The 13585-nt window shown below is 33.7% G+C and overlaps 2 protein-coding genes across 3 annotated transcripts in view; one reads left to right on the top strand and one right to left on the bottom strand.

Moving 5' to 3' along the window:
- The window catches only part of LOC111518159 (arrestin homolog), a 472237-nt gene that overhangs the window by 307889 nt on the left and 150763 nt on the right, over window positions 1-13585 (top strand). The window lies entirely within an intron of this gene.
- Window positions 1-13585, bottom strand: part of LOC111516748 (14 kDa phosphohistidine phosphatase) — a 188490-nt gene that overhangs the window by 5463 nt on the left and 169442 nt on the right. Inside the window, exon 3 of the mRNA XM_074172907.1 lies at window positions 5248-5393. Coding sequence (XP_074029008.1) covers window positions 5248-5393 — 146 coding nt within the window. The remainder of the gene's footprint in view (window positions 1-5247; window positions 5394-13585) is intronic.

Genomic DNA, 13585 nt, shown 5'->3' on the forward strand with positions numbered 1-13585 from the left:
ATTATTTTACTATTACACATAACAGATTTCGGAAATATCTCAGATGAGTTTTTGAAAAATTCCTTCACGAGTAGCAGTGTTTACCTTTCAGTTAAAATTTGGCACCATACTTTATAAAACAACTATAGCATGTATTTCAAAAATTGGAAGTACAAAATTCAGATATCTGAATGACTTATCAGAGAAAATGTGAGAATGGTGTGAAAAAAGAAATATTTTTAGTCAGCATCTTGCATATATTTTTCGGAAAATTCAATAGCGGATGAATTGTCCAGAAGGAAATCTATCGATGCTGAATACGAACTTAATAATGAAATATTTGAAATAATCATCAAACAGTTTGGTCAACCAGATATCGATATTTTTGCTTCACGTTTCAATAAAACATGTGACAACTACATATCTGGGGGTCCCAACCCAGATTCGGGACACCACTGATTGAACATTCCTTCATTTTTATGCCTTCCCACCTTTTGTGATAATAAAAAAAAGTTTTAGAAAAAAATATTCGGGATCGAGCTACGGGTATTGTAGTGGTACCAAGTTGGCCAACACAGGCATGGTGCCCATTATTTTTCAACTTATTATCTGACAAATCCAGAGTTTTGTTCACCATCCCTGGTGGCAAGACGATTATCGGGAAAGCATTTGAAAGGAAAGTAGGTACCACATGAAATAATTCCTACAAAGATGAAAACCACGAAACAATACTCTTTTTCCCTCTGTGTGATGGGATGTTTGTAAAAATGAAAAGTTAGATCCTTTAGAATGTGATATGAACATAATATTTGATTTTTTTGTATATGTTGAACTCACAAAAATCGTATTCATCCCTAGATACTGCACACACCAGGAGAAGAAAATATTTTGAATAGAATTTTCAGATGGGCTTTTAATTTAAACCCGTCGCGTCCTAAGTATTCTTTCACTTGGAATCTGAATCCAGTGTTAAAAACTTTGGCAAAAATGTTTCATTTAGATGAAATCACGCTTAAAGTTGTCACAATGAAATCGACATTATTAGCGTTTACAGAAGCCCACACAGTACAAACACTCTCAAAAATATCTTTGAATTATATAAAAAAATCTGGGAATAGGTTTGAAATTGAAATTTTCTGAACGTATTAAAATCTCAGGGCAAAACAAAACAACCTGTGCATATCTCTCCATATTTTCGAGATAAGCCCGAACTTTGTGTAGCAACATCAGATTATTATGTTGAAAAAACAGAACCAAGTCGCAAGTGCAGGAATGAACTCCATTCATATTATTAACATATTAACTTATAATATATAACAAACCTGTTCACCCTGCTTCATCACAAACCCTGAGTCGTTGGATCAAAAACATATCATAGCGCAGTGGCGTGGATACTAACATATTCGGTATTCTTGGTATTCTTGGGCGGACCTTCTAGGATTTTCTACTACTGCTTGAAGTACGTCAAGTTGGTTTTCTTCTGTGCATACAGGTTTCGTACGCTCCGTATTATGTTTATATTATAGTGAGCCGGTCTGTTTGAAATTCTTTAAAATTCTACTTACAGTTGAATAGCAAATTTGTTTGTCTGGATGCCGCTCGTTGAAAATATTTGCAGCTTCGCGCATTGTTTTATAACCATCACCACAGATTTAAACTAATTCTGCCTTTTCAGTTAACGTTAATAAAACTGGGCGAGACATTTCTAATTAAGAACAAATATGAAAACATTTTACAGGCAAGTTTTAAGAAGCCACACTATCAAACTACAGTATTGTTTTAGGGCGTATATGTTTCTTGTTCATGGCTATCCGCGATAGATTTTGGATTGTTTTTTAATATCTGTTCTAGTTCAGACATTCTTGTCAGAATAAAAAAATATACTTTTATTGCGTTAGTAAAGTATTTGCCTCGTTAAAAAGAGTATTTATTTTATTCTAGAGTTCTGTTAAATATCATTGCAACAAACATGAAGGTGCACTTGGTATAGTTTTCGAAATGCACCAACTTTTGTCAAGAGTGAAATTTTCTCAGAAATCGATAATAAAAAAGTTTTCCATTTGTTGCAGACTTAGTGGACCACGCTGTAGATACTATAAAAAACACAGCTAGTTGGACCGAAATTTCCATCGTATTACATACATTTTATAATAAACCGATTGTTCGAAACCCTAAAGATTTTTTTGTCTCTATGATTTTGAGTGATTCAAATGGGCATTAAATAAAGGGAATGTAACAGATTTATTACTTATAGTGTGTTATGATTACATATTTTGGCTTTTTGTAAAATATTCGCCATATAGCTTATGAAATGTATAAAAGTAAATGCTAAAAAAAAGTATATATGAAATATTCGTATACGTAGAATTCCAAAAGAGGAATGAAAAATTTACTATACGTATAATACAAAAAGTTACAAATCATGCAATAAAGAAGGACGCAGATGAGAAAAATAATAATTGTAAGATTGGTCGACTCACCTGAAAATACGACCATCGTAGCCCGCCTTCGGTCGAAGAGGCACCCACCACTTAAAAATATTTTTCATCCTCAACAAAGTGCTAATGAGTCACACAATCACACTGACTAAAGGTGCATATTCACCAAAAAACGAGCACGAGCGAGCATGAGTGAGCATTCGTGTATGTTTGCTCGTGTTCGCTCAACATATTGATGTCTCGTCCACATCAGAGCGAATATCTTCAAGTTCGTAGTCGTAGTTGATCCATCTACTTTGTGCAAGCACCTTTTAATGTACCGCCTTCTTCTCGATCTTTTCTGAACGCGAACAAGCATACGTTCGCTCGCTCGCTAGCCCGTACTCACCAGACGATTATTGATGCAGAATGCTCGTTCACTCTTGTTCGCTCGTGATCGCTTTTTTGGTGAATACGCACCTTAACGGGACGAGCGATAAGTACGAAATCATATGGGTATGAGATTCAAAGATCTAGCAACGGCCAAAGAAGGAATACGATTCTCGAATAATTAAGATTGATCTTCCATCAGGTGAGTCGACTAATCTTACAATTATATCGCTTTTTTAGAGGTGATCCAATCACGGTCATTAGGACAGGATTCCCGGTATTCAATAATTACACATCGTGTTTGAAGAAGATTAGGTTGGATTGTGAAGGCAAAAACAAGAAAACGAGATCCTGAAAAGACGTTTGGAGACCAACAGGTCAGCTCACATGGATAGTGAAAAATCTGACCACTTTCAAGTTTATACTCAGGTGAATGACAGAAGAAATTGTACCTGATGGACGAAATATGCCACAACTACCATAGACTACTAGGTATCTTTGCATGTAGCATGATTCATTCCTGATGGGACGACGATCATGTGATTCGCCTCTGTCAGCTAGCAAAAACGATGATCCCATATCGAAAGGATCCTGATTTATTAAACGGTTTTATTAAGCTTGCCCTATTTGTTTGGGTCTAATTTAGTAATTGAAGTTTGACTCCCTTTCTGTTGACAAATTGATCTGATATTTGATACAAAAAATTACTTTTGATGACATTACAATTCAATAAATTCTGTATCATTGTAAATAATGGATTACATATTTTTTAACAGCTACCACAATATGGGTATCAAAGGACAGGGCTTAACTAGCGGAATAGTAGTACATTTTGAAGAGAATTCGAATTCAAGATGTCCGCAACTACAAAATGGAGGATTATATATCATTTCACAACTACCAAATGACAGAGCTTGACTAGTACTGTTTAAAATCTGTCGCACCCATACGAACGACAACTCTCAGAAGTTGAGAAACTTGTGCGAGCTAAGGACTAACTAGGTCTCACCTTTTAACGTGTGATTCCTAACACGGTTGCAGAATCATCCCAGCTTCAACCAGATAAATTATCTCGAGAAAAATATCTGGTCGAGGCAGGAATCGAACCCACGGTCTTTCGATCGTGAGTCGTGCGCACTACCACCGCGGCCAATTCCACAACTATAGTAGTACACTATGAAAAAAATGATATAACCTATACACAAAACTTAGTAAATTCAGAATCGTGATACAAGCATGGATATCCCACCCAAGTTAAGATTTTGTATCGTGTCGAGGACTGTGTGGCATTAGAGTGACTGAAAATGATATGTCGTTAGCGATACACCACCCAAGTTAAGGTAAAAAGTTAAAACGTGCCGAGAGCTGTGTGGCATTAGGATGAATGAAAATCAGACACTAAAAATTTGCGAATAAAATAAGTGATTTTTTTTTATATTAAACGGTTGTGTTGAAAAAAAAAAGATGATGAAGATAATGTACTGGAAGATGAAAAATAAATTGGAAGGTCATAGGTAGCAGTGATCACAGATAAAAAATGATAAAATCTTGTCATCACTGTAGATTGCTGAGGAGAGTGGTGTGATGACTGCTACCTAGGATATTCCAAATTATTTTTTTAGCTTTCAGTCCATTATCTACATCATTATCATTTTTATTTGCCTAATGAAACCGTTTAAAATAATTAATTTTTTACTTATCTTATGTACTACTGCGTATCCAGCGGTGTGGTGAGATTACTTGTATTTGTTTTGTGGCGCGATAGTTTTTATTCTGTGCGAACTCTTATTTGAAGAGATATATTAAGCTTTTCCTCAAAGACAGAGATAGACGATTTTTTCTGTAGATCTATAAAAAAGAACAGAACGTAGTGAATTTTTTTAAACATCATGGGGTTTCACATTATCATTTACGATAAAGTTCCTTCAAGATATTTTCTCAATTCCATTAATTTTAATAATATATGACATAGTTTATGACTATACCGTACAGTAATTTTCAATTAAAAAAGTTACTTTAGAAGAAAAAAATTCAGTTTTCTGTATCCGCTTTCTACATCATCTAAAATGTACTGTATGTTAACAAAAATCACTATTTCATTAAAATGTTATGGAATAATTTAGTCAAATCACCATCCTTATAGATATGGGTAGGAAGTAGATTTTACATTTACCACCACATACATGTATCTGTTGTGGATACTTGAAATTTATTTCATTAAAACCATGAAAGAATGTATGACCCTTGCATAAAGAGCTCACTTCTAGTATCTGAACACTAGTTTTCACATGCGTCACTTTCAATTGAAGCGATTAGGCTGAAATTCATTTTTGAATTCAGTACTATAAAAATAAAATATTTAGGAGAGAATTCGATGGACCACCCTGAAATGTCAGCATGGACTTGCAGAGAGAACTATAAAATACCGAAACCTAAATCACATATGTCTCAGTGAGCTCACCTGTGAATATCCGTATACTTTAATTTGTTTACTTTCCGGATCATGGCTTATTCGTCCTCCTCCTAGCACTTTCGATCTCCAGTCACGAATAACTTTGGAAGCTTTTAGCGCTTGAAGTTCCGAAGTTACTTTATCGTTGATGTCAGCTGAAACAAAAGAGAGGTTTTCATATTTTCAATAAAGGTAGATTTTTGTGATTGTCCTTAGGGTCACATTCCAATAGAAAATATATCAACCAAATGATTTTTTGATAATTAAATATATAACTAGACTGATATATGAAAAAGATACTCATACATTTTGAGTTTATATTTTCCGATTTGATTTAATTCATTCATTTATATACTCTATCAAATATTTTTGACACACGATTCATTAGGAGTGTGATTTAAAAGAAAAAAATCCGGGCTGGTAAACCATGGTCAAATGGAACTTAAGCTACGAAACGTTTTGTCTGCTACTGCGGCAGACATCAATAGTTGTATGTGCGTTTCCTGCGACTAAGTAGGTTATACAGTGAGTTTCAAAAAGTTTGCACCAAATAAGAAACTTTTTTATTATCCATTTGTCAGAAAATTTTATTCCTGATAAGAATTGATGCGGAAAACTTGGATTTCAGTTGTCAAAATTCCAAACGATGTACAGGGAAGAACAAAAAATAGAAATTTTGATCAAGATTGAACTACCTTATTTTCGACATTTAATCAGAAAAGTTGTTCAAATTTGAAAACAATATTCAGATTTGAAATCACAGTCATTTACGTAACATTAGAAAAAAAGCACAATTTTTTTATGGTTCTAGCCTCATAAAGAGTACTAGCATCTCATATACTACTTAGGCGCCTCCCTCATATTACTATAATAACATTTCTATGCAAAATTAAGTCCAATTTATTATTCGAACTAGTATATCGATGTTTGTTGAAAATGGTTTGAATTTTTACTAGTTTTTTGGTGCTAAATTGATATTTCACTCTATATGTATGTCCATAATAACTATTAGTATGATTTAATCACAAGAAATGATCGACTGAAAAAATTAATGCTGAACAATTAAATTAAATTAAAGTCGAAATTATATACAAATCTGTAAGTTTACTATCACTTTAATCATACCTCAAATTAGTTAGTTCTAATTTACATATGTATTGAACTAAATTACAAAAACGTTTAGAAACCTGAATATGTATTGAACATAAATAAAAACTAAATTACAAAAACTGTCAGAAACCTGCATGATTAATCACTAAATCCTTAAATTTTCACATTTCTTCCTTCCATCGCTAAACATTTAATTGTTCGTGCACAAAATTTTTTGACATTTTCTAAAAAACATTTCCGTATACTGGCACAACACTGCCTAATAACATTTTCTGATAAATTAAGAGTACCCTTTGAGGTGAAACTATGATTAAAGTGATCGTGAACTTAATTGTTTAGCACTGATTGATTTAGTCAATTATTTTTTGTCATTAAATCATACTGACATACGTACAAAGTGAAATATCAATTATGCACCAAAAAACTAGTCAATTATTTGCTATACACCCTGATTATCTGGTTGCCAATATAACACATGCATCCAACTGTTGATAAATTCAATATGCGATTGCTCGATTATTGAACTCATTTTTACTTTTCAATTGATAACTTTGAGAATAGACCTGTAATGAGGGATATACTTTCTGGAACTATTAGTCTAAGAGCCAGTGAGCGGCTACCTGCATGTATTTGACCAGACTTAGGTTTTTGTACATTTAGGCTCCAATACCTACCCCGGTGAGTGCGCAGGTAGGACAGGTATCAGTTTTTTAGTAATTCTAAATGCATTTGACGACGTTTGCCGTTTTGATATTTTCAAATATATTATTATTGTGAACGGAAAATAATAATGGCTGAACATTACCTCGCGTTCAACATTGTGGCAGACATATTTGAAAATGTTAAAAATAAATATTTTTGAAAGTAATTGACGAGATCTGCCATTGATACATTTCACTTATTATAGTTTCAAAAACTCACATTAATTAGGGCAGAAGTTTTCAGTGCTTACAAGCATCAGCAAATAACAAAATCTGAGATACTACCCGGCCAGATATCTATGTATTACGATAACTGTTTTACATCAAAATAATGTATTTATGATTTACTTAATCACTCCAAAGCATTACTATTGTACTCATTCTAGCCTATAACATTTTTTCTGATATTTACTACCTGTTATTTGAATAATATAAGATTTATACCAGAGAGGGCTCTATTATAATCCCAAATCTAATGGTTTCCGTCAGATGTTTTCAGTATATTTATCAACCTTCATATAGATGCCTCGTGTTGCGTGAATTTAAAAAAATTGATAGTGTTGCTTTATTTTATTCATTGGATTATTAATTGTTGAATATTTTTGACATTATGTCGAGTGAAATAGATAACGTGCAGTGTGTTTTTTGTGACACATCAAAAACTGAAAAATTATTAATATTTTCGGAAGAGACTATGATAAAATGTCGAAATATTTTGAGGTTACGAAAACGATGTAATTTTACCGGAAGATATTTTTGATGCCGGCTATCATAGAAGTTGTTATAAGACGTTTACAGCTTTGAAAAAACATTTTTTTTTGAGATGCCAACAAAAAAGTTTCATTACAAAGTACGTCGTCGTCTGCGACTGAACAACCATCAACATCAGTTAATAGTTCAATAATTGATGATGCAATGGTACAGGATTCCGTTTTGAATGACGTGAACGTTACTGAGATAGATGGAGTTGTAGAAAAAAATATTGACGTCGTAGTAGATCAGCTGTTCGAGGAAAGACAATTGGAAAATTTAACAGAACCATTAACTGTTCAGAATCTTGAAACTGTGGCTTCAGCAAACCTGAATTTGTGCTTTTTTGTGATAAAAGAAAAAAACAATATAAGTCTAAGAATGAGCCGTTACGTACTTCAAAAAAAATCAATTTCAAATAAATATCTTATCAAAGTTGGAACCAGATTCTGAAATTCACAATGAAACTTTGATAAAAATACAAAGTGTTGCCTCTGATGAAGTATACCTACTATCATTATTTTTGTCGACAAAAATTTAGAAATCACAAACGGTCACTGGTGAAAAGTCCTTTCCGTACTTCATGGCATATCTCTCAGAGACACATGAAACCGTTTAAAGAGAAATTTGTAATTTAATTGAGGAGAATGTCATGAAACGGGGACGTTCACAATAATAATATATTTGAAAATATCAAAACGGCAAACGTCGTCAAATGCATTTAAAATTACTAAAAAATTGATACCTGTCCTACCTGCGCACTCACCGCGTCCACCACTTTGGGCTTAGTGAGGTCCCATATCATGTACGGTAGATATAGGGGCCTCAATGTACAAAAACCTAAGTCTGGTCAAATTCATGCAGGTAGCCGCTCACTGGCTCTTAGACTATATATTTTAGCTAGTTTTCGACCATTTCTGTGCAAGGGTTCAACGGGAAAATATTTCGTCAACTTGAATATCTTTCTGTCTTAGTCGTGATTTGCTTTTTTATGTTGCTTGCGATAGAAACGCATATCTTATCTTTATTTCAGACGTCTAATATTTTTGTTGTCCTAGCCATTTTGAATATAAATACATTTTCTAAAACTCTACGAAATTTTCATGTCACATAATTGTTACAACACTCACAGTGAAAGTTTATACGAAGCAACAAATCTGGTTTCATTACTCAAATCCTATTGAACCGGTTCCATAATGATCAAATTTGAATGACAATAGAGATAGAGCTTTTGTAACGCAAAGAAGGTTCTCAACAGTAACAGCAAAATCAGTTATTTGTAACTATTTTTAAATGTTCATATTTTAATTTCTATTTACATTCCATCGATTAGATTTGAAGAAATTGAATTAAATCCGAAACCTTTCAGCAATATAATATGCGAGCACCACTGATACTATACCATTAGCTTAATTATTAATACAAATCTTCAGCCTGAATCTCGGAAGATTAGCGGAAAATTAATGGATGACTGTTATAATTATAATTGATCAGGGGTTTTGGGACGAAACGGGACATCGACTTTAAACCTTTATTCATAGTTCAAGTGCTTGCCTGCGTGCTAACGATATTAATGATGGATTGAATTAATTGTGTAATATTAGAGACAGAAATTGATTTTGTTGATTAAAGTAAATTATTTATCTATTTCGGTTACAAAAAATCGGAGACTTCAGAATTTCCTCATATATTTTTTTACACAGCCATTCATTTTTGGATTATAGACCACCAAAAATTACGAATGGGAAAATTTTTTCTATAACTACTATAACAATTTTTTGGAGTTACCAATCTTGCATTCATTAGAGAAATATCAAATGGATGAAAATGCTCATCAAACCAATAGTGACGGAAATCAAGATTTGTCTTTAAGAAAAACCCTCACAGGTCTCTGGAGTCTTCAAATAGCAATTCAGGTGATAGCAGAATCACAAACAAATCAGGTTTGTACTTCTACTAAATTACGTTAACACTTCCTGATAAATTTTCAGGAGTTATATCATTCAATGAACGACATGGGAAACTTGTTGATTTTATTGAAATAAAAATGAGCACTTCCTTCTTCAGATGTCTTCTTTTTCAAAAAACAAATAAGAAAATATAAACCGTTTCAGAAATTTATTCTACTGGTTGCAACATAAATAAATATTTGAATATATATTTCTTATGCAAATTTATGACTTTATGTCAATTTTCAACAAGGTTAGACTTTCACTTTGGTAAATTTCATTTTCAGAAAAACAGTCCTAGATCCAAGGACCACCAGAATGTACCTATTTTATGAGAAACAAAAATTATGGGATAGATAGAGTTATGTACCTACTTTAAAAAAGTGAACGCATACATATTAGCTTGGTCATATGACTTATTTATGGATACCTGGTGTTAAGAAAATATTACTCAGTTCTCTGGAAGTTTCAGTGGTGATTTTCATATATATCCCCATCGTCAATAGTAAGTTCATACTAATTCTACTTCATCTAATAATTTTATGTTTCTTAGAACATAAGTAAGGTCTGAGATCTCTAACTGTTGACACAATCAGTACCAATGAGACAGAAAAAATGGGGTACTTGTGACAGATCGCAGGGACCAACTCTGCTGCGAGTGTATATCGCATAACATGTTCACGTAATACAGAATACATAGGAACCACAAAGAGGTCAAGGTACTATGGTGAAGGAGCCCCAAAAGAATTGCAGACTGGAAAGATCAAATGAATCAGCAGTAGTGGAACATGAGCTGAGTGACGAAGATCACCAAATTTTTCTTGAAGTTAAACGGAACTCGAAAGAAATACTTAAGCTGGATTCCATATGAAACACAATCCACGCCAGAACGGAGATATCACCAAAACGTCACGCTCAGAACCCCCTACCACCCTAACAACATATTGCGATGCCTCTATGGCTTCCTCCACCATATCGATTAGAGTATAAATATCTCTCTGATACAGGATACAACAGTCCGTTTTCAACATTCTAGATGAAAGCACCTCTGAAGAAGCTAACCATGCGTGCTAGAGAAACGCCCCTCAAATTCCTTTATACAGAACACATTTTTGGAATCAACTCACACGAAGTAACTCTGCAAAAATGGAATGTTCCATTTGAAAACTGGAATTCAGTATATAGGTCCTCCTGTCCCAGGCGGTCAGTTGCAAAACCAAACTTCGACATTGACCTCCGGCTAAGATTCGTCCTCTATCGTTCATAACAGATTCAAAGAAAGTAGCACCCCTGATGAGGAATAGCGACGTCTGGTGTTGAATTAGGAATGATGTTTTTAGGCCTTAGTTTCAACTGGTTGTCTTGCAGTGAATGCTGCTGTGAAAGACAGAAGACGAATATCGGTCGATGTAAAAGCTTGGTTTTGTCATCGCCTTTCCTTGAAGGATACATTGTGGGAGTATTGAAAGAAATGAAACTGAAAACATGATTAAACTCTGATGGTTAATTTTGAATGAATCTACTATGTTCGGATGATTTCAAGAGAGTCTGAGACCAAAAATAACACTTATTGTTTCACCTCACTTGAAGCATTGTCGACTTTCAATGACAAAAATCGGTTCATGAGAATCTTCCCATACGAATAAATATCGTTAACTTTGTTTCCGAACGAAGGATGCCAAATTGTGTAAATGAATGTTTCACAAAATAATCTTGCATTGAATATTAATCGGCTCTAATGTTTTGTACCCGGAACTCATTTAAAAGTTATAATTAAAAATGTTTTATAATTTGATTGTTGGGATAACGATAAGCTTCGAAAGTTTGATATCTGTAGATCAGTACAGTAGATCTGTACAGTATGACTGTTTTGATGGCTCTCGATTTCTCACCATGAGTAATTTTCATAAGTCCCGTAGACAGGAGAGTGACTTCAAAAAAATGAAGTTGAAAATTTGACAAGTGTGAATGTAGTCATTGCATTTTGTCAAATATGTTAATTAATAAGAGCTACCAAATAATTATACAAACATTTCATAGATTTAAGTATGTTTGTATTAATGTTCGTCCAGACTAATCTCCCAAATTGTTAGTCAGATTATGGTCATTCCTTCTATAGCTTACATTTACCTATGCTTAGGAAAGAGAGCAAATTTCACCAAAATTGGTTGAACAGTTTTCAAGATATGAACTAAGTGTGATGGTCGGGCATGGTGATACAAGCTACCGATGTTGTTCAAAGAAAAAACATTTCAAAACTTGTACGTGAAATAAAGAAATCAAATTGACCGAAACCAAATTGACCTGATGGTTCAAATATGCGGGGGAAGTGAAACCTTAATAAAATTCTCAGACCGTTCCTTAGGAGATATAGAAATTAAATATTACTACTAATTGGCAAACTACATTGTAGCAGTAGAATTGTGGACTGATCGATGCATTTCTTGGTAGGCTCGAATATCAGGAAATTTTTTCAAAAATTTGTTGGAAACTTTCTCATCTGTAGCAATGCCATCAGGCATTTCAGTCCTACTCAAAGCAACATAGGCTTGACCTTCTTGAAACAGATCAGTTTTTTATTTAGCAGCAGCCCTTGACCAATATCTTTTTTTATATTGATGAAAAGTATATGATATCTATAAACTATAACTACTTGTTACAGAAATGAACCTCATTTTTAAATAGTTAATTACTAGCTACATTTCACGAAAAAATATTTATTTTTACTGGAAATGGCAAAATAAAAATTATTTTGAGAAGGAAAAAATAAATAAAATCCACCGAGAATTATGAAATGATATTTAAAATATAAAACAAAGTTGCAAATTTTTTTTTAACGTCTTTTGGATGTTGATTAAATGAGTGGTGAAGAGTAAGAGTACATCCGGCTTACCAAAATTCGCATGGGATAAAATTGCTTCCAGTTCGCCAACTGTTTTTATGGGAAACATGAGGGTACGGCAATGGAGACGCCGTTGTCTCCTTTCATGGCTAATCTATTCATGACCAGATTTGAAATGGAACCAAGGAAAGAATTGGATTACTTTCCACGAACCTGGATCCGATACGTGGATGATATAGTTGACATTTTCGATATGAATAGAAGTAGGCTAGAGGAATTTGTATTTTGCCTCATTAACAGATTCGCAAGTATAAAATTCACGTTTGAAATTGAAAATAACTACTATTCCTGGATATACCAGTCATTAAAAATGTCGATAAAAGTCCAGACTTTGATGTAAATAGAAAGAATACGAACACTTTCAGGTATATCCCTGACAGCTCCTATCATTGCCCATAACGAAAATTAGCGGGACTACAAGTTTAGGGAGTATCTTCGTATTGCCTCGGCTTTTCAAAACAGGAACATTCAAAATTCATAGTGCTTCCACCGTATGAACCAAAATATACCAATGTGTTGGTCCGAACCAAAAAATTGGATGTAAGAGTGGCTTTCAAAACTGCACATACACTTCAACAAGTGTTGAACAGACCGAAAGACAAAACGTTGGAAAATGAAAAGTCTGGGATCTACGAAATCAGCTGCGAGGATTGTGATAAGAAAAATATTAGTCAAATCAAAAGTACTATATTAGATCGCTACAAGGAACATGTTTCTCATGTTCGGTTTCATAGACCGGATGAATATAGTGTCGCTGAACATGCCAACGACCACAGAATAAGTGAGACATATTCAAAATCATTGAGACCAGTACATGACAACAGGTTTATTGATGCCTTCTAATGTTTGGGAATTGAAAAGTGTGGAATGAGTTCTAGATGAAAAAACAGATGAATATTAAAAAAAAATGTAGGGGATAGTCACTAACATAGAGG

The sequence above is a fragment of the Leptinotarsa decemlineata genome, unplaced genomic scaffold (genome assembly GCF_025532065.1).
Source record: "Leptinotarsa decemlineata unplaced genomic scaffold, Ldec_3_MD MMD2_tig00000199_RagTag_RagTag, whole genome shotgun sequence".
Taxonomy (NCBI): Eukaryota; Metazoa; Arthropoda; class Insecta; order Coleoptera; family Chrysomelidae; genus Leptinotarsa; species Leptinotarsa decemlineata.